This window comes from Sinohyriopsis cumingii, chromosome 8, assembly GCF_028554795.1.
Source record: "Sinohyriopsis cumingii isolate HCF-2022 chromosome 8, ASM2855479v2, whole genome shotgun sequence".
Taxonomy (NCBI): domain Eukaryota; kingdom Metazoa; phylum Mollusca; class Bivalvia; order Unionida; family Unionidae; genus Sinohyriopsis; species Sinohyriopsis cumingii.
This window is the reverse complement of record NC_142968.1, coordinates 49,939,296-49,962,838: the sequence shown is the minus strand read 5'-3', so window position 1 is coordinate 49,962,838 and position 23,543 is coordinate 49,939,296. Positions and strand designations below refer to the sequence as shown.

The following is a 23,543-nucleotide window of genomic DNA, read 5'->3' as shown; positions in this document are numbered from 1 at the left end:
TATTATCGATAACTATACAATGTGCCAACGATTGTTGTTAAGCTTCGGTTCCATTCAGAACGATATCGGTTCGATTACATGGCTGATAACATGAAACATCTAAAGTGTTATGAGACAGCATGCAAATTTCATGTCATAAACAATATTTATAGTTCTAAGATTCAGTTATCCTGGCGTTTTATCCAATACTTAAGGGAATCTTTTAACTATGGTTGTACCATCTAATGTAAAGGTATGGACCCTGAAATCGGACATTGTGAAATATTTCATTGCAACGGCTGAACATTATATAAAATATCTTTAGTGGGATGTTTTTCTTCTGATCATATTCCTGTCCTTATCATGAACCGAACATGGCACGAGTGTGAACGGAAGCTCGTTCGCCATATTAGAACGGATACATGTGACCCTTTAGACGTAAAGATGACATAGATTTCCCCAACTGGATTTGAAGTCGGATATATGGACGAGAAAGCCATGATTCATTCATAAGATATGAGCACACAAACAATGTGAATCTGGAGTTTCTAGCCGATAAAGATGGATTTCATTGGTGTTGCAATGTTACTGCCTGTTGTGCTGTGTGTGGATAAAGGTCTTGATCGTGAATGCAATAGTAAGTAAAAAGTATATGTTTTGTTTATTTTTCCTGCGACTCAGTCAATATCTTGTTACAAATACTTCATACTCATTTGTTTCGTGCAACAACGGCAGCATATAAATCTTTCCACTGACTGGTCATTGGTTGTTGATAGGCTATACATTTTGGCCAGTATCATCGGTGGAGGAAGAACCCGGGAAAACTCCCGAAAGAATCACCGACCCACGAGAAGATACTGGCAAGCTTTCCCACGACCCACATTGGCCGATCCCGAGACTCGAATACATGCAGACAGAGGTGAGATGGCAGTGACGGTGAGCGCTTTAGACCACTCGGCCACTCGGGCCTCCTGGTCATTGGTAAATTGCATTTAAACATTGAAAGTATTTAACATGCTCTGTGTATGAAAAAGATCTGTTGGCGAAGAAGAAAAAAAGAAGATATCGCGAAATTTGCATTTACATTCACAACTACCCTTTCTAATTTGCATGGTCAGTATGTTGTACGATATATTGATTCAGCCACATAGAACTTTAAGACGTTCCCTACGTTGCCTTTTCTTACAATAAACGTTGCCAAACAGACGTATTCGGAATAATATATAATTAAGAAGAAAAAACGAGCAATTATATGTAATTACAGTAAGTATTTATAGTTTATTTAATAAACAATATAGCCATGAATCTTACGAAGAGTACTAACCACTATTCCTATCTAAGCTTGGCTCCAGACAGTTTAATATTTTCCTGTGATAGTTACAGCCAATTTGTTGTGAATGGAAAGCATTATCCTGATAGTATGTTGCGTCCATATCGGAAGAAAAGAAAAAAACATCACTCATAAATAAAAATAGGGAAGCTTATTCTGTGATATAATCTTGTAAGAGTGTCACATAAGGAAATAAATGGCCTGTCTGAATTCTTTCCTGTTGCAACTATACATAGCAAGGGAGAAAATATAAAATTATATTCTGACATGTATAAACTGTTTTATTACATATTCTAGATAACGGCATACTCAGCTTCATAACAGATTACAAATGAGTGTTATGGTTTAATTAGAAGGAAAAGTCAATGTAACCTAGCAATTGATTACATGCACAAGGACGGATGCATTATGCCTATTAGCGTTGATAAATATTTTTATGAACAAGAAATTGGATTCTCGATGAAGCCTATGGATACAAAATCAAAGGATAATCATTAACATGGTACTGTCCATTATTTAATTTTAGTACTGTAGTTTTATTTTAAGAAACCACTATTCTACTTCATTTCCCAATCATTGTTGTTTCCTTGACAGCGAATACAAATAACATTTTCTTGGTTTATGTTTTGCTTTGCTTTGTTTATTTATTTTCAGATGACGATATATTTGCTCTGTGCGAAAGCAATGTTTCACTTGAATGGACGGTAAGGAATTTAACAATGGAAGTCGTTTCAGCCACAATTTTAAATTCGTCTGGAAACATAACTGCAGAACTCGTGGCTCTCGATTGCAATGTTTTGGACGATTCATCAAGGTATTGCAGCTTATATCCCCGTAATGAGGAATGGATCTTATCCCTGACTTTATTCAATGTAACCGAAAGAGAAAGTGGCAACTATACACTTCGACTGTTTCAAGGTTTGGAAGAAAAGGATGTTAGTTCTAAATCGCTGATAGTTATAGGTGAGACTAGATCAAATGATAACCTTTACTAATTTCTAGTATTAGCAACTTCCAAAAGATTTTGCCCAGTATGGTCATTAGCACGATACGATTAATGGTACCGTCAAAATTTCTTAAATTAGCAAATGCTTTACATTTACGATATATATATATATATATATATATATATATATATATATATATATATATATATATATATATATACACACACACACACACACAAAAGTGATCCATCTCCGGTGTGAACTTACATACCTTGGATGGAATCATTAACCAAAACGGGAATGAGGAATTATCGACCTATGAAATAAATGGTTTTTTTTAATGACGCCACGTGACCTGTAATTATATAAAATTAAACTAAAGGTTGGTACGTGTTAATGGTGTCTCAAACAAGCTAAGTAGCAAGGTACACCATTCATATCATTGTTTTCTAGGAAATTCTAAAACAAAAATAGAAAAATGTCATGATAAACTTTGGATTTCAAATATGTTGTTGGTTTAATTTTTATTATTTTATTATGTATTTTGTGTGTGGGTGTCCTTTGTTTGGGGGATCTTTTATTTTCTGTTTTATTTATTTCTTTCGTTCTTGCTCTTCTCCTTATTTTCTACTATGACAAATATTTAGTAAACATTTTTATGGACGTTACCGAAATAAACACTAATATTTTTATGTTTTTTGAAACTTCTGTGTCACTCAGACACTGAATATTGAGCTTAATGGGTCTGAATAAGAACACTGGGCTTAAAATAAACATTACTGAAAACCAATGTACGAACATAAAACCTATACTCTGTAAGGCTGAATCGCTATAGGAATAATGAATCAAGCAATCAATCCAATCGATCAATATGTTCCATTCTAACTTATCTTGTAAATTTAACTCTCCTTTTTGAGGATTACGTATGTCATAATGAGTGCAAAATATGATTTCCAAAATATGCATTCATAATCCGATAATAATTTTTTTATATATTTGTCTTTGAATAGAATGAGTCTTGTTCTCGTGCACACTGGCAAGTAAATATTTTTATAATAATGAAAATAAGTGTTGTTTTTTTAATTCAGGGAAGCCAGTATTAATAGGAGGCAAACCTGTTCCGCATCAACCTTTTCAACGGACCTGCAACACTCTCCGTCCGCTCTAATTTTAATATTTATGTGGAAAATAAATGGTACATGGATAGCACCCTCCAGTCACATAAACAATGTCTAGGATTAACATCTTTCAAGATTGAGCATTTTTCAGGTCTTTATCCTTGGCTTTTACGGATTATTCATTTATGTCGGGGCAGAAAATGACATAGTTAGTAAAACGATATCAGTTTAAGTTCAATATACTATAACGGGAGAAACATGAGCAGGGAAGAAGATTCGTTCAGGTAGCGAGCTCTGTAGATAACGGGTACATGTAAAACATATACCGGTCAGATATAGGGTTAACAATATTAACGTTGATATGATGACCAACAACCAGGGTTCAGAAAGAAAAGATCCTTTGATACCCAGTTAATTAGCACTATTCACGACATTTCAGTCGGATTGTACAATAAATCACAGATAGATGCCATCTTGCTTGACTTCAGCAAAGCGTTCGATAAAGCGCAGCATCAATATCTTGCAATCTACCATAACACAATGGTGTCAGAGATCGGACGCTAGCATAGATACAGAGCCTCCCTGCAGTCCCTCGTGGAACAGTGCAAGGACCTTCCTGTTCCTTGTATACTTCAACGATCTGCAATTATGTGTCCCCTTTACAGTTAGACTCTTCGCTGATGATTGTATACTTGATAGAGCGATGAATTCCCAGCAACATGCAGCTAATACAAACAGAGCTCAACACGTTACAGGAGTGGGACAGAAAATGGCCAATCAACAATTGATTTCAACCAGTCCACGTGCGAACAAATACACATAACCAGCAAGCGTAAGATCATTAACACCTTCTATTGTATCCACGAGCCAATCGTAAGCAAAAGCAATAAAGCCAAGTAATATGGTGTTATCTTGAAGGCGAAAATAATCTTGGAACTCCCCCACGGACTCGGTAACCAAAGACGGCAATCAAACGGTATCTTTTCTACAAAGAAACCGGTAGTTTTGATCAAAACACTTCAAGGCTTCTGAAACAAGGCGCTAGTACGCCAAAAGCTCGAATATGCTTCTACAGTATGGAACCCACACTTCAAACTCAATGCAGCCAAACTAGAAAGAGTCAAGAAGCGCACAGCAAGATTTTGTCACTGTGACTATCGATGAACCAATAGCGTCACAACCATGCTGAAGGATCTTCAGTGGGAATACTTGCAAAACCGAAGTAAACAGAACAAGGCCATTTTGATGTAATGGATCACTAATAAACTGGTTGAAATATCAACAGTAAGGCAAGTGAACTCTGCAGAATCATCAATCAGAGGCCATGTCAACGTACGTAAGGTAACCATACGGTTCCGTGGATTTTTTCCCCACAGGCTTCCATCCTTGGAACTGAATGTCAGCGACAACTATTACAGCGCCTTCCATTGAAACCTTTAAGGTCTACATATCTTAGCATGTACACCGTGTGTTTATTTTTAACCTGTACGTGGTACAGTAGTACATAGAGTCTCCGCTATTTTAATATTTGGGTTTGTCTGGTCCATTGAAGAAAAGAACGAAACTAGGCCACAGTTTATCACATATTTTCTTCACCATGGAAATGAGTCACCGCTACAAATCTCAGTCAATGTTGTGTGATTTTATTTTAAATTCATTTACAATCAGAATTGCCTCCAGCTCAAGAACATTACAATATATATAGGTAGAACATGCGCAAGAATGATGATGCATCTCCATGACGTCAATAGTTGTCAGTCTGAATACACAGTCCATCAAGCTTCGCTTACTGATAGGTTTAACATATTACATGTTGTTTATATTGTAATTTCATTGATATCAGGCTGAAATTAGGTTATAGTTTTTCAAATATTCTATTTGCAACGAATGAGCATCGATCGAATCGTGCGACATTGTGAAGTATCTTTATAATTGCCTATGTATCTCTCTAAAAAGGTTGAATATATTCAACTCGTTTCGGGAAGAGACGAAGATAATCGACTTTTCCAACTTTGCTCGCCAAGAAGAGCAAAAGCTAGAAATCATTAAAATAATTGAACAATTTAATGTTCAATGAGCCTTCGTGTATACATTTCAACCACGCTTTTATTGAGTCCTTAGTAGTATGGGGGGTTGGGCTGATGGTATACAGTTTGCATAGGGGTGCAACCCCTAGCCTTCCGAATAAAGGTGCCAATCATATACTAATGTCATTGTACATTACCACATTATTTATGTACAGTAGTTTTTATATGCACTAATCAAAACTAGCTGGGCATATAGCATTCACTTTATTGCAAAACATAAATCCGTGTCAAGGAAATGCTCATTTGTCTTTTCCTGACCTGAGGTTTATTGTGATCCCAAATTAGATAGCGGAAATCCTGTGTAGTCAAATATTGATGTATTCATGATATTTAAAAACAGAATAAATAAATGAATGAAGAGTGTCGAAACGTGTTTTAAATTTTTTTATGTCCGTAAATGATGGATCAGGCGACACAAATCATATGTATCCATAATGTTGCAACTCTAGGTGTTAAAACATGGAACAGAAAGAAACTGAAACCAACAATATAAGTTCAATCAACAAACAATTATTTTTCCTACAACGCAAAGTGACAATTCAAGAGGCACTTGCCATATTGTGAGTTAAGTACCAAATAATCCAATATATCCTTTCACAAGTGCAAACGCTATGAAATAAATGTTTCTATAAACGACGCCTCGTGACCTGTGATGATTTAAAATTAAATCAAAGCTTATTAGGTTTGAATGCTGCCTCAAACAAGTTAATTAGCACAATACAACATTTATATTATAGTGTTCCGGGACATTCTATAACATAAACAAAAAAAAATTGTCATCACGAACTCTGCATTTCGAATATGCTGTTTGGTTTAATTTTTATTATTTTATTTCTTTGTGTGGGGGTCTTTTGCTTGGGGGATCTTTGTCGTTTTTAATTAATTCTTTGATTTCCTATGTTAATGAATTTTTCCTTGCTTTTCCATTTACACTTTAACAAATATAATGTACCCTTGAAGTCCAAAGAGACGGAACAAGGTCTATTAGAAATTAAGCTGCGGATAATGTTAATCGCTATTTAAGTTTGATCCGAATAATTCTGAAAGCGGATATGTTTTAGAGCTGGTCTAGTTTCGAGTAATAATATATACAGACGAAGTAAAATGGTTTCTTTTAATGGAACATTACTTATAGCGAGATAAAGATATGTTGTTACGTTTGACTATGCATTGAGTGTAGATTCGTTAGTTCTATTTTAATTTAAACGGGATTTTAAAAATACCTGTATCGCACGTGGTTTGGAATGTTATTGTGTTTTTTTATTAAAACTGTTGGCTGAATTGACATTTTTTCTTGCATTCCTTTCACACTGGAAATAAACAGTCATAACAATTAACGAAAGATTAAACAATTCAACGATTTATCTTTAGAATACTATTAACAGTCTCCATCAAATTTGTAGAGTAGCATATCAGCAGATTTTCAAATACACAACTACTACAGACTACTGCTAACATTTATAGGCCTATCGGAAACGAACAGTTATTTATGGGTGTGTGTGTGATATGGATTTTTAACGTAACTATAACACTTTTGCAGTCGTATTGCTAATATGTCTGCATTTTTGCAGTTTATAGTTTCTATAGTATTGGGGCATCAGGCCGCAGACATGTAGCATGATGTCCCACCCAGTCACGTTATCCTGACACCAGGTCGACCAGTCCTAACACTAACTTCTTAATGCCAAGCGCATAGCAAGGCAGCTGTTACTACCATTCTATAAGTCTTTGGTATGACTCGGCTGGGGTTGGTAACCATAACACTCCGCATCCGAGGCGGACTCTCTTACCACTAGGCCAACGAAACGGTTCAAACACTTATTTCAACTTTCCAGGGCTATAAATAGCCAATAATATCATTATAGTATTGTTATGTCAGCTACATTTAACAGCAAATGCTTAATAAGTCCTAAAAAGCTGAGGGGATTCAAAACAAATGGCAAAGTATCAGTGACGTGTCAGCTTACATTTTATTCTCCTTATTTTTTTATATGAAAAATATGTGGTAAATATATTTTGTATGTTATTGAACTAAGGATTAATATTTGTTATCCTTTCATCAGGGAACTTTTGTGTCGCTCAGACACTAAGTTTGAGCAGAGTGTGTCTGAATAACAATAATGAGCTTAAGATAAACAAAACTTAAAAACAATGCACAAAAGTATAAACCTACACTCTGTAAGGCTAAATAGCGTATCGGATTAATGAATAAAGGAATCAATCAATCCAGTTAATCAATATGTTATATTCTAACTTATATTGTAACTGAAATCTCCTTATTGTGGATTGCCTATGTCATAATGAGCAGAAAATATGATCTTCTAAAGTATAGCCCGAGTTGCCAAGTGATCTAAAGAGCTCTCCGTTTCAGATCACTGCAATTTTACCTATATCTACGTGGGTTCGAGTCTCAGGCTCGGCTAACGGTGGTACGTGAGAAAGCTTGCCAGTAGCTTCTCGACGGTCGGTAGTTTTTCACAGGGTTTTCCCGGGTTCTTCCTCCACCAGTTATACTGACCGCCATGTATAGCCTATCTTGTACTGAAAAATAGCGTTGAACATAGAGCAACAACAAAAACAACAACAACTAAAATATAGACTTGGAATCCAGTAATGCATTTTTCATATATTTGTCTTTGAACAGAATGAGTCTTCATTTCATGTACGGTGGCAAATAACTGTATCTATTATAATGAAGTGTTTTTGTTTTAATTCAGGGAAGCCAATAATAATGGAAGTAGGTAAACCTGTTCTCCATCAGCCGTTTCAACTGACATGCAACACACCCCATCGACTCAAATGTTTTATATTTAGTTGGAAAATAAATGGTACATGGATAGCACCCTCCAGCAGCTTAAATGAATATCATGTCTCCAGTTTGCGCATAACTGACAACTTCAGCCACGTTTCATGTCATGTATGTTTGAATGAAAGAAGAATCAACTTCTCAAGTGAAATATTGGAGCGTGATTCCTGTTCAATAGAGAGTGATATTTACATAATCGAAGTAACCTGTAAGTAATTTCAGTATATATATATATATATATATATATATATATATATATATATATATATATATATATATATATAGATAGATAGATAGATAGATAGATAGATAGATAGATGGATGGATGGATGGATGGATGGATGATGGATGGATGGATGGATATGCAAGCTATTATACGTTTCATCATATTAAAGAGCTGATACCCAATAAAAAAGGAGATGAAAACCCATTTCTTAAATCTTAATGTAGCTGTTATCGATTCGAGTTTTTCTTGATCGAGATGTATTTGGCACATATAACTACTTCAGACAGTGATTGACATGTGAAGCTTAATACATGGAAGATCATATACAGCCTCTATGCCGCTGTTTTACACACATTTCACCATTCTCCCAATCTAGCTAAATTTTAGAAGGAATAAAATGATTTGATGAAAAACTAATATGCGATATAAACCGTTCTTGAAACAATTAAGTTGTAAGGTTTAACGACGCTCATTTATTCAGTTTAGAATTGAGGTGCCACTCCTAATTTAGTCGGCGAAATCGCTCGTTTACCTGTTATTTTAGATGAGTGTTCCAAAAGTAGTGACGGCATACATTCGACAAATTACGCGAGTAATCAAAGTAATAGCATCAACATTCGCACATGGCGGACAAATTGATTCGTGAGAAGAACGAGAGGTATCCGTGCGATTTGTAAGCGGATCAGAGAAGTTTGAAATTAATAAAGTTTGTACACAGAAAAAAAACAATATGCCTGACCGTTTTCTTTCATTTTGTATACGATTTATTTATATTTGGAAGAAAGTAGTTGAGCATAATATCACAAAAACCACCTATCGTATCCAACAGAGCGCAGTGTTGGCTTCTTTTGTTTGTAACGGTGACGTTACTAACTCTAGTGTTCCACCTTTCGGCTGAAATCGGTTTGCCCACAGATGTCGCTGATCAATTAATTTGTATGGATGTGAAACTTGGCCACATTTACCAGTTCAAGGAGAAAATTATCTGGCTCATAATGTTATGAATCGTTGATATTACATAGCTTTAAAGGCATTCAACGATGTTTAGAATTAATATATTTCAAGATTCAGCATTATTCAAGCGATTTGACACGTATAATTTGACACGTATAACTTTTTTCACCTAACGGCAGCATTGAGGCCTTACTTAATTGTATATTTATGTTAATTAACATTCTTTTCACTTATGCAAATGACTGACCAATAAATATTATGTTATTCACGCCTTGGTTGAAACAGGTAAATTATTTTAAATTTCTGTAAAGACAGCGTGCTAGTAATTTACGGCATCTACTCTTTTCTAGCCACCGAACTGTCTTTATCCTCGGCGCCTACGGATTATAAATTAATGTCGGGGAAAAAAGGGAATAGTCAGTAAGACGATGACAGCTATAGCAGTTTGAAAGTCAACTTATTATAGTGGGCGCTACATGAGCAGGGAAGAAGACTCTCTTGCTCTGAAGATAACTAGTATATGTAAAACATGTACTGGTTATCTGTAGGATTAACAACATTAACGGTAATAGGATGACCAGCAACATGGCTTCAGAAAGAAGAGATCTTGTGAGAACCAGCTAATTACTACAGTTCACGCCCTTAGAAAGAAGAGATCTTGTGAGAACCAGCTAATTACTACAGTTCACGCCCTTATAGTCGAATTGAATAATAAACCGGAGATAGATACCATCTTGATGGACTTTAGAAAAGCGTTCGATAAAGCGCAGCATCAACGTCTCGCAATCAAGCCCCAACTCTGGCTTCAGAGACGGAACGCTAGCATAGATAAAAATATCTTCTTAGCAGATAGAAACTAACAGGTCGTGCTTAACGGGTTAGTATCATCACCCTTCCCAGTCACGCCAGATGTTCCACAGGGAACAGTGCTAACACCTCCTACTTTATCCACGAGCAAATGTTGGACACGAGTAAAAATGCCCAGTACCTTGGTGTCATCTTGGACAACTAACTATCTTGGAACTCTCACATAGACTCGGTAACCAAATAGGCCAATCAGGCGACATCTTTTCTGAAACGAAACCTTTCATCCTGCCCAAAACACACCAATAATTTGCTGCTACAAGACAATTGCAAGCCCACAGCTTAAATACGCTTCTACAGTATGGAACCCACACTCTAAACCCAATGCAGCCAAACCAGAAATAGCCCAGATACGGCTGCAAGATTCTGTCACGGTGACTGTTGACGAACCAGTAGCATCACATACATGTTAAATAAACGTTGTGGTGAAGATTTGCGAAGCCAAAATCAACAGACCAAGGTCATCATGATGTATGGGATAATTATCCAACTGACTGAAATACCAGCAACCGGGTACTTGATCCCCGCAAAAGCATCAGCCAGGTGCCATGCAAACATATATAAGGTGTTATACTGTTCCGTATACGCATATAGGTGTTCCTTCTTTCCCACAGGTATCAGTCTTTGGAACTGCTTGCCAGCGACAGATATTACAGCACCTTCAATTGAAACCTTTAAAGTGCTACAATGGAGCGGTGATCCCTTGTCTTAGTATGTACACCGTGTGTTATTTGAGCCTGTTTTTAATTTATAACAATAGCCTTGCTTCACTCATATGTGTAGTTCTCCATGGTTCGACTATGCTTGTATATGGGTCAAGTTCTTTTTTGCAAGATAAAGATGAGTTGAGAACAAGGTACCTACAAATATGTACCTACCAGGTTGTAAACAATGCTACTCGTAGTGCTTAGAGACTCATGGGTTTTAATCAGGTCCATTGCGGAAAAGAGCAAAACTATGTCACAGTATATCACATTTGTAACATACATCACATATCTTCTTCATCATGGGAATGATTCACGGTTAACAATCTGATCAATGATTTGTGCTCTTATTCTAAATTCAAATATAATCAATGTTGCCTCCAGCTCAAGAACATAACAATATATAGGCAGAAAATGAGCAAGAGTGACAATGCATCGCATCTCCATTACGTTAGTCGTTGTTAATCTGGATACGCACAGTCCATCGGGTTGGCTTCCTGGTACGTTGCATGCTGTTTACATTGTAATGTCATTGATATCAGGTTGATTTTAGGTTAATTTTATTCAGATATTTTATTTTGAAACGTATGAGCATCAATCGAAACATGTTACTTTGGGAAGTATCTCTTTAATCGACAATGTTTCTCTTTAAAAACGTCGAATATATTCAACTCTCATCGGGAAGAGACCAAGACAATCCAGTGTTCCAAGTCTGCTCGCCAAGAGAAGCACAACAAAATAAGAAATCATTAATATAGTTGAAAATTTTTCTCTTCAATGAGCCTTCCCTTAACAGCATCGACATCCATATTTCCACCACGTTTTAACTGAATCCTCTAGTGGTGTAAGGGGTATGGTGCTGACGTTATACATTTTGTATAGGGGTGCATCACCCAGCGTCATCGTTCAAAGTGACAATCATTTTCTAAAGTCGTTGTACATTACTGTAGTAATTAAAGTACAGTGGCTGTCATATGCACTCATCCAAACGATTTCAGCATAAGGTATTTAATTTAATGCAAAACAAATTCAAGGAAAATGCCCATTTGTCTTTTCGAGACCTGGTGTTTATTGTGATCACAAATGGTAGAGCGGAAATCCTGCGTAGTCACATATTCATATATTCATCACTTTTACAAACTGACTAAATGAATGAATGAAGAGCGTCGCAATTTAATGTATTATGTCTGTAAATGATGGATCATACGTCACTAATCCAATGTAAACATAGTGTTGTAGCCCTAGGTCTTAAAACACAGAAAGAAAGTGAAACCATCAATTTAAGTAAAATCAACGAGCAGTTCGTTTTCCTACAATGCAAAATGAAAATTCAAGAGGCCATTGCAATATTTTGAATCAAATAAAAAAATGAACCCTTAATGTCCTGTCACAAGTAAAAACACAGAGAATTTTCCGAATGAACTCTAATAGTCTTTAAAGTCATGACATAACATAATGATATAATCCAGAAAGTCTTGGAATGTGTTCACTAACAACAAGGAAATGTATTACTCAAAAACGTCAATGAGCACTTTAGGAATCACAATGCATATTCGATAGAAACACACTCTCTCTCTAATTATCTAAGATCTAAAAATACAAAGATGTAAATTCTTGTCACAAATTAATTTCCACAGATTGATCTAAAGCAGGAATTAGTTATTTGATTATCAAGTCCCCATTTATATACATTTGCACGTTACCTATATCATAACAGAATGCGAAGCTATCCAACAGAAAAACCCTTAAACCCAAATACCAAGTGAACTTTCTATTTACAAGTGACCATAACATTAAACATTAAGTACGACAATCATGGACAAACGTTAAGCACACAATATGCATTTATTATTATTATTATTATATAAAGAGAGAGAGAGAGGAAGATAGATTGATAGATGGTTAAATAGCAACAATAGACTTTAAATAATATAACAGAATGAACAATATCTCTCCGTGATATGAATCGCTCTTATATATTATATATTACGTTTCTTTCCTGCTAACTTACTTTCAGATGGACCAGACAATGTATCCCTGAGTGTCAAGGAAAGCCATTTTTATCTCAAGGAGCACGAGCTTTTTACAATAGAGTGCTTCGCCTATTGCAGTCCAAAGTGCAGATTTTGGTGGAAGGGTTATGACGTTATTGAAGGCGAGAAACTAGTCATCGTCAGCTTTGAGCCAAAAATGGCCGGACAGTATACATGTTATGTTACAAATCAACAAACAAATATTACTATAAAGTCTGACTCCATTATGTTGCATCACGTAAAGGGTAAGTTGGATTACTTTAAGACCGAAATTGTATCCACTCTAACGCAAACATTTACCGTATAATAACTAGGAAGTGTTATTTACTGATACGAAAATCAATATCGATTTAGTCGCCACAAATACGACCTTATTTTTTTAAAAACAATCACATATTCAATGTTAGATAAAAAAGACTATACCGTTGCAAAACTGATTATTCCGTCAAGCACTGTCCCACTCAATGGACAGACATCCTTATAAAATTGAAAACAAGACAAGCTGCACTACATTTGATCTTAAATTATGCACTTTGATGTGAGTCATTTTAACCAATAATAGCAAAGCACCTGGAGCAGGACAAGGTCCCCGATACTGAGGTTATCACACGTGCAGACGTTTCAAGTATCCGCACTTTGCTAATTAAATAGCAGATGAGATGAGACCATGTCGCCTGGACGTTAGACGAACGATTGCCAAAGGTTGACTTTCTATGACGAGTTGAAGATGGCAAGCACTATCAGGTATGTTGGAACAAGGTTTCAAAACATCTCTCAAGTCATCCTTAAAACACTTCAACACTGATTGAGACTTGGGAAGGAAGGTCTCATATTTTGGGAAGATTTATGACCGTTCCACCTGGTGCAATCTCATCCAAACTGGAGCCACAAACTATGCGCTGAGGAGAGTTACAGAAGCAGTGAAGAAGATCGAGCGGCTTAAATCTCTAAACCGCAGCACGTCCTTTTCTGATCACTCAACCCCAAGCAGCTTGTCCTGTCAAGCGTGCGACACAGGGTTCAGCTCAAAAATGTACCTGATTAGCCACCCACGTGGTCACTGAAAGACGAAGAACAATAGAAGTAATACGGAGAATAGCAGCTACGTGAGCATTGCGCTGTCAGCTATGTAAAGTTTGTGGTATAGGGAGTGTGAAAGAATACTGGATCCAGCTATATATATATATGTGTGTGTATGTGTGTGTGAGAGAGAGTATTTTACGCTTTATTGTGTATTTAATCTGCTTCAGAGTTTATCCATTTTGAGAAATTATAAAGAGATACAAAAAATGAAGAAAAAAATCAACATAACCACCGGCTATACATAATTTTAGAATTTATTATATCGATTGTTTGATGACTGCACTTGCCTGTTTATTCCTTGATTAACTGCATTGCTTGACGTTACGTCATTGTTTTCATGACGATTCTGCAAATAAAATACTGGAAAAATATCCATAAGTGCAGTGCAAGTAGAAATCTTTATTTTGTGCTTAAGTTCCGTTATTACTATGTAAACGTGCGTAAGGCGTTTCCCGTAGAGGTTTAATTTCGTGTGACAATTTCGAGGTAAATAGGACGGGAGTCAAAATGGATCCCAGCCGTCATTGCAGTCCCTGTCTTATTATTATTATTACTATTATTATTATTATTGTTGTTGTTGTTGTTGTTGCTCTTATTATTTTATTATTAGTATTAATATAAGTATTATTATTATTATTATTATTATTGTTATTATTATTCAATAGGTTTTCAGGAATATATTGGGATAGTTGGTCCTTCATGGAGCATACTATATATAGAACGTCAGATTCATATGGGATGCCATGTCAAATATGCATGGGTGCACAAATAATCGAAGTTTCGTTTTTACGACTAAATCTGGGCCTTGGGTGAATCGTACGAAGTCAGCCAAGTGCACTTAGTGCTCTGAAGTATTTCAATATTACTGCGCCTATAAAAAGATAATTTAAGTTGAATGTTTGTATGCCGTGTTTATGGGATTTTTTAAAATTACTGTTGTTTTTCGTTTTCGACCGGGTTTGGGGGTGATATTAATGATGGAAGGTTCATGCAAACGTTGAAGAATTAGTTACGCTGTGTAAATCATCATGCTGACTTTGAAAACAGATCTGAGATTCATTATCGTTCATTCAGTTTTCTCATCAATTTTCCAGAGCAGTTAAAAAAAAGTAAAAGCATAGTCTGTTCTATCGTATGCTACCATTCATTATTCAAAGCTAAATTGTTTATTTAAGAATTCAATATAATTTCACATACGTATATAATAAACAAGTATTTATTTCTTCGTTTCCAACTAGAAATCTCAACGTGGCTCTGACTTTCATTCAGGAATAGTGATCATCGTATGGCTTGCAAATTTCTCTGCTGCTAAAATTAGCTGATTCAAAAATAAAAATGAGAAAATATTTATTCGCAACATGATTTTGAAGGCAGAGATCTGACGACAGATAGAAATATGATAAAAGAAACAAAATGAAGGACGAAAGTAAATGTGTTCAGAATATTTAAGCCGCCATCGTGGAAAATCTTAGTTATTGAATCATACATCGATAACGCACTTACGTTTAACGATGTTTATCTGCTTTTATCGTGATATTAACTCTCCGTTGTCGTATCATACAGCCTGCATACCACGATACATGCATAAACAACAGCAATTAAACTCTTAATTTATCTGTATACATCACAAAACGCACACACATAGTTTGGTTTGGTTGCGCAAAACATTTGTAAACATAATTTTCTGGTGTTGTATTTTATTTTAATGATGAAGATGCTGTGTCCCAAGAATTTATACTTTGCATAAGATTCCTGCGCAATATACATTTAGGCTGTGTCCCCTGCATTTATACTTCGTATAAGATTCCTGTGCAATACACATTTAGGATGTGTCCCATGCATTTATACTTTGTATAAGTTTCCTGTGCAATACACATTTAGGCTTTGTCTCATGCATTTATACTTTGTATAAGATTCCTGTGCAATACACATTTGGGTTGTGTTCCCATGCATTTATAATTTGTATAAGATTCCTGTGCAATACACATTTAGGCTGTGTCCGAAGCATTGAAATTTTGCAAAATCCAGTATGGTGCTGGTAGATTGTTGAATGTGACTAAAATATATATATTTTGTACAGGTGTCACGCTTACACTCATCTTACATTCACACACACACACTTATGTACGTACGTACGAACATGTACATACATTCTCAAACGTTCCATCGCATGATAAAATATACTTACTTTTGGTGAAACTTATGGCAGTGTTTGATTTTAGAGATTTTATTGGCTGATTGTGTTAAATATATTTAATCTACATTGTCTGTTAGTTACTTTTTAAGGTTTTATTTAAAAAAATATTTCATGATATGCTATTGTAATGTAACACGGTACGATATAATTAACCTTGTCCATAATCAAGTTTATTTTTTCCTTGACCTGATTTTACTTTGTGATTTTTTAAAATTTTGTACACAATTAATACATAGCTAAATATTCTCTGTGTATATGACTGTAATATTTTTATAATTATTAATAGAAGTAAACACGTTTATTGGGTCTGGAACTCGGTTATTGGGATTCCCCTGGCGTACCTGATATAATCCAGGGTATATATTGTAACTTTAGTAACATACAATCTAATTATTTTGTAAACATTAAGAAAGTCTCTAGCAGGTTATTTACCATTAGGTAATTGTTTTAGAAATTATGACCTGAGGTGAAGTAGAGGACTATATAATTGTATCAATGGAAAAATTATTTATTCTTGCTTTATGATCTAGGAGAATCAACTTGTATTTCCGTTGTGCCCAGTAGATCATATGGGCTGGAGTTTGTTTCTTCAAATTCATTATGTTCAAGTGATTTGTATCTAGATATACAGTGTGCTTATAAAAATAATATTCTTGGACAGAGACATTAACAAGGATCTATAGTGGATTCAAACATGGAATTATCTTACAGTTTCAAAAAAAAATACTGTTGGTACAGCAACACAATACTATCATAGGGAATTCAACAATTTCAGCGTTCGTTTTAATTTGTATTTTTATTAAAGTGTACTCAGAACTGTTATAATTAGGACTTGTGTCTGTAATGCTAGGATTATTTGGGGATTTTATTTGCAATACCGTAAGTTCTTTTTATTTTTATTTTCGCACTGTATTTTAGGAAAATACATTATTTGTTGAAGTTTACAAAGCTTGATGCTTTTCACTCTTTTATTTTAATTTAATTTAAGAGTATATACGCATAACAAATGTTTTTCTTTTTATCTTCCATAGTCCCTCTGCTCACAAAAGAAAATGAAGGTAATTATGTTAAAGTGTTACGTACAACTTTTTTGTCGGATTATGTTCGTCCTTGCAGGAAAGTTTTAATATTATGTAACATGCCTAAAGAGCAGAATTATCCTAACAAATGTTAACATTATCCCCATGGTGAAGCCAGTAGATAAAGATACAATTGTCAGACCGTCTACAGAAGAATATTCAACGCAAATGTTATTATCAGCAATATCACACAAAAGGGAACTATGCTTGATTGAAATAATGGCATGTGTTGTAGGAATTAGGTGATGTGATATTTTCCTTTTACTCTTGCAAGTGTTATATATATATATATATATATATATATATATATATATATATATATATATATATATATATATATATATATATATATATATATATATATATTCAGATGCATTAGACAACAGCAAATTCAATCAATAACAGGATACATATTTATTTTATAAGATTTCAGATTATATCGACTGCAAATATTATGTACTATTCCTATTGTTTTATTTTAATTTCAATATCTTGCCCATATAATATTCAATGTTTCGATTCAGAAAGAATCATAGTTTCGACGTTTTTTAATACACAAAACTCACGTGTAATAATGCACAGTTTCCTCTTTCAGGTCCACAATCAGCTCAGTATTGGATTTGGCCGGTCACCGCTTCCGTCTTCCTTCTGGTTGTTGGATTGTTAATATTCGTCACGTGTTGGCGCAAAACCATAATTAAGCAAATTAGTATGATTTACCATTGCTCCTATTTCAATCTTATTCTAGTCTTTCCAAAACTCAGAATAAATATAGATTATTAAGGTGGCTATCCTGTTGCCAAATGGTAAAGTAAGGCACTTGAAATTATAAAATTTCCGTCTAACTAGCAAACCTAAATCCAATTGTTCTAAAGCATATAAACAATGAATTCAATTACAAATTACAAAAATGAGCTCAAATTGAGAATCACCGTTGTTAACAACAATAATATTGCAATGAAGATATCACTCTAAACGTTCATTTTTGTCAAGGACATCCGACATGATAAGCGCTTGATAAATATGATCCTGACGATGAGAATAAAAGAATGCCCGCTTACTCCGCTGATTTGAAGCAATCCGTCATGTAAGGAAACATACAAATCGACATAATCAGTGATTCTAAAACTGATGACGTCTCTTGCAACCTCGCAGAAAATGGCTGATACTTAATATATAATCCACTTTAAGGGATTTAAGGTCGGGGTTACGTGCTATGGAATTTTTGTTGTTCACCCTCAACTTTGTTGGTTCCTAGGAATGCAAGTGGGACAATTACATGTATTGCCCGGATAACAAATAGGAACGAAGTTCAGAGTTGGTATAACAATCTGCAACATAAAGATAAAATGTATTGTTGGATTAAACATGTTTTCTGACAAATTGTTTCAACAAAAAAAGCTGTTCTTACTTTCATAGCAAGTAAATTTCAAATTGAAATAACAGTGAACTGCAAACATTCTAAACGTTGGCACTAGTCACAGGGTTATATTGTCACTACACAACTACTTATAGTCCATTTGAAACTTCCTACTGAATTGTATGATTGCATAAGAGGCTGCTACTTGTGTCTTAATTTATAGTTTTATCACTATCTAAAACTATCTAAAATTATTTTAAGAGTAAACTTTATCAGTTTGCAGAAGTCTACTCTGCATGGCTAGTTATCTTAACCATGTCGTATATACTATGCATTCTTTTAACTGATCAAGTGACTCGTTATGTTAACCATGCGTATATGCTATACCGTATTTTAACTGATCAAGTGACTCGTTACGTTAACCATGCCGTATATACTCTACCTTCTTTAACTGATCAAGTGACTCGTTACGTTAACCATGCCGTATATACTATGCATTCTTTAAACTGATCAAGTGACTCGTTATGTTAACCATGCGTATATACTATACCGTATTTTAACTGATCAAGTGACTCGTTACGTTAACCATGCCGTATATACTCTACCTTCTATAACTGATCAAGTGACTCGTTATCTTAACCTTGCCGTAAATAATATAGCTTCTTTTAACCGATACAGTGACTAGTGTCCTACCTATTTGCTGTTTATGACGATATTTTCATAAACATGATCCTATGTGTTGATATTTAGAAGCTAGGGTAGCTTAAACCAGTTTTGAAGAGAATAAAAAGGAAAAGTGTCTACCCTAACAATATGGTTTTATGGTGCAAACTTTCATACAAATGTTGCAATTCAAATACTAACGGGTCAAGTGCACACATTGTTTCAAAATATCATTTCTAATACCTTCCAAAAATTTCGACGAGGGTGAATAGTGAAAGTCAAAAATGTACCCCGAGTCGAAATCCCTGAAGGGATTAGTTTCCATCAATCAGATGAGTAATGCTAGCACTACGCAAACATGGCGACGAAATCTTTAATACTTTTTTATTAAAGAGACATAAAACTCTTCAATTTTATTTCTTACCTGAACTTTCTTCATGTAAACCGTAGGGATTCGCTTCAAATGTTACTACCTTCATGAATTATCACATTCGTTATGCAGTATTTATTTGATTACACTAGCAGAAGTTCATATGTTGATGTAGTATATCGTCCCAAAAAATATCCCAATCCCCATGTATATGGACGAATCTTTACATCTTTATTATTTAGTCGACTCCTTCTAATGTAGAGTCGGATTGCAAGTTTACGAAAGTGTGAACAATACACTTTAAATACGTTAGATACAAAAACTTGACTAAATATCATCTTAACTGCTCTTCTTTAAATCGTTACAGATTCTAGAGAACTGTATCAGCCATGTGTAGGAGAGGCACACAATGCAGTTTCTCGCGAGAAACGAGTGCGGTTTAAACGGCCTCTGCCCATTTCAACAGAACAAGAAAATGTATACAGGAGGAATAGGAGATTGTTGTATCGTAATGTACAAAGAAGCCCAGTAAGTCTTGAATACATTGCCGACCAAACAATTAGCTTTAGAAACCAAAGGAGAGAAAACGTACCTTTACAGTCTTTATTTAGGTCTCCAAATACAATAGAAAGAACAATAAACAAACGTGTCAACACGGATGACTCTGTAAACACAAAGCGTGGCTCAGCGCATTACAGCTTGTTATGTTGTATGGAAGAATCTGCTAACGGGAACAGAGCTTTGGAACTGTTTGCAAAACCGAAAAGAGACAACAATGTTGCTAGTGATGACCAACTTACTACTCAAGAATATGAGACTCAAATGAACCCTCTACAAGAAGATTTTACACAAACATTCCAGGAAAACCCGTACAGTACTATCGATGATGTAACATTTGGCTCTGATTTACTCTCTCTCTCTCTCTCTCTCTCTCTCTCTCTCTCTCTCTCTCTCTCTCAATTTTATAGTGAAGCAAAACATTTTATGTAAAAACAAAATGCACAAAATGTATATAGAATCTATACCGAGTTCAAAGCTAATGTAACGTTATACAAGCGTGAGAACTTCGTGAAACTATTTTCTTTTAGCCTTATTCATATTTTTATATGTGAAAATTATAGGCGCCGACTGTACCTTACATAATTTTGATACCATTCTTCGTGGTAATATATAGATGATATAAAATTCAACGATTATGGTGGTGTCCATATTTTACGTGTATCCCCAAACATGGGTTTCATGTAAGATAAAGATCCATTATTTCAATCTTTATAAACTACCTTTACAAAAGTTCATATACAAACCATTTCTTTCTATTTTCCTCAACAATGCCATTGATATAATTATTGCAATGTCCTGGACAGGAATTTGCTCTAAAAGTCATAGTCACGATATTTGTTTATAAGCCCTTCAGTCATAACTCGCGAGTCCAAAATATATCTTCTGATTTTATTTAAATATATGACAAATGTATCCTTTCAAAACATGATTAAGAAAAGGAAGGAAACCTTCTTCCAAGCGGAAAGACATTTGCCTCAACCAATGCAAACATTATGACACTTTACAGAAGGAGACGGGTCTATTGGCTTATTAAGCATACATAATATAGGCTACTTAATTTAACTAGAGCAATACTTTTACCGACTAAATGCAATTGACTCAAGGTCATGTTTTAATTGATTAGCTAAATATCCATATATTACAAGTCATCCAACAAAATGCATAATCTGTATTGTTTGGCAATATTTACTCGATCTGACCAGTGCAATCACTGAGCAACGCGACGTATGTATTAGTCTGAACGTGCACGGTGTATTAAAAGCAATAAAATATATTCAAATACGTTCTTTTTGTTTTTTTTAGGATACTCTGTCGATCTGCAATCACGTGGGGATAGACAATGTAACAGAGCGAAATTCACAAGAAACTGGTATGAGATCTAAACACGTATTTTACGATCATGCCCGTTCTACAGAAATGTGTAAAGATGAGACAGTGGACGTACATGTCGATGTACATATAACAGATGAAACCTATATAACCCCAGTTAGTGATATTGCACATCCGTTTACAATCTGTCATGATGAAGAAGACGTCGTGATTAAAACAGATCATACATACCTAGCTCTCATCGATGATCTTGAAAACCCAATTGAAATATGTCGTGTTGAAGAAACTGACATGAACAAAACAAATCAAACGTATATAACGTCGATGAGTGAGTGATATACATGTATTGTTGCACAAAAAAGGAGTCCATGGTCTCAGATATTTCTATGGATGTTTCTAATCCTGACGTATCAATAACTCATTTGTTTACCTTATAAGTTGTGAAAATAAAATGGTCAAACAAAAAGGTGTACTTGGGAGAACTCAATATTGTATACTAGAAGTTAAGCAGTCGCATACAATGCGGCAAATCTACGATCGATAGCACCCAAGAAAACTTTCAAAAGCTTAAATAATTTTTTAAATTTCCATTAAACCATTATTGTCATACCATCTTTACAACAGCCACCCTTACACCGTTATTAGTTGAAATTCATGCATTTAAATTTCGTGTGTGGATGTTTCTTTTATAAAATGTATATAAAAACTGGAATAAAGTGTATTTTGTCATATTCGAGATTTCGAATTTTTAATATACATGTAACTGAAAGTTAGCTTGGAATTGTATTTTCTTAACCATATAAATATCTACGATATATCTCACTGCATTGTTTCTATGGAAACCTCAGTTAATTTAAAAGGCCAGAGCATGGGCCGCAAAACATGCCATATTCTAGTATTTCAATGTGGGCTTTGGGAAAGTTTTAATCAGAGTCCAGTCTTCACATCATTTCTTAGATAGATCCAATGAACTCCATAGGATAAGATGTAAGTATTTTGTAAACATATCTTAAGAATATCTTGACAAAATTCTAGCAAAGGAACAATATATTTTAGTAGCAATTTCATTGATTTTATCGTCGGTTTGAGATACAACACGCCTGTCTCCTTGAGTACCTTTGGGTGTTTCTATGATTATTCTTTGAAATTTGAAAAGTGATTTCTAATATCAATTTCTCCGTACAAATTGCAATTGCTGTTATCATCGAAACGTGCATAGCCTTTTGGTTAAGTGCTGAATTATTAATAGACCGGGTGTCCGTTGCCATGGAAATCATTTTCTTTTTCATTTATCTATTATTATCCATTTCTAAAAATATAGTGTGATACGCAGGGATTGAGAGTGATAACAAATTGTTCCAGTGACATTTTTTAAGGCAGGTGTTTTATGAAAACATTATTAAATATAAATCTAGCCCAGTCATCTATTTTCCCCTCCAGATATATATCTTTCCTTCAAGGACTAAATATTTCGTCTAATCGTCTTTTTAGTGTAATATCCAAGCCTTATCCTGTGTTTACATCCATTTTTAAATCCCGCAGCTTCCATCCATCTAGACATGACCCCAAATGCTGTCTGAAGGCGAATTAGGATTATTAGGCTAATGACATACTTATTATTTTGCTTTCTAAATAGAGCTAACCCCATTAAATCACTTACAATAAAACATGCTGCCAAATTTAGTTTTGCCCCGCTCCTGATATATTTTTTCTACGATTTGTCTTGGAAATGAAAAGGTACAAAAAATAATAAAACGATTTCTAAGACAGAGTAAATTTGGGATAAGCTATTAAATATAATATTTTCAATAAACAACAATTTTAATATCAAGGGATTATCAGCATAAAGCTGA

At 34.7% G+C, this 23,543-nt stretch overlaps 1 protein-coding gene across 1 annotated transcript; it reads left to right on the top strand.

Annotated features, from left to right (window-relative positions):
- Positions 1–489: 489 nt before the first annotated feature.
- LOC149793480 (uncharacterized) lies at positions 490–22,421 on the top strand. The gene is made up of 8 exons (XM_089967470.1): positions 490–616; positions 1,964–2,272; positions 8,179–8,475; positions 13,033–13,293; positions 17,360–17,386; positions 18,003–18,116; positions 20,168–20,688; positions 21,664–22,421. Exons 1-8 carry the CDS (start codon positions 541–543, stop codon positions 22,024–22,026), a joined length of 1,968 nt encoding a protein of 655 aa, XP_089823596.1. The 5' UTR covers positions 490–540; the 3' UTR covers positions 22,027–22,421.
- Positions 22,422–23,543: the final 1,122 nt, after the last annotated feature.

What these genes read in the sequence shown, in the direction of transcription:
- LOC149793480 (XM_089967470.1), top strand. Translation starts at nt 541, where the DNA reads ATGGATTTCATTGGTGTTGCAATGTTACTGCCTGTTGTGCTGTGTGTG. An exon ending in GCTCACAAAAGAAAATGAAG is followed by an intron (nt 17,387 to 18,002) that starts GTAATTATGTTA and finishes TTCCTCTTTCAG; the next exon opens with GTCCACAATCAGCTCAGTAT. An exon ending in AACCATAATTAAGCAAATTA is followed by an intron (nt 18,117 to 20,167) that starts GTATGATTTACC and finishes AAATCGTTACAG; the next exon opens with ATTCTAGAGAACTGTATCAG.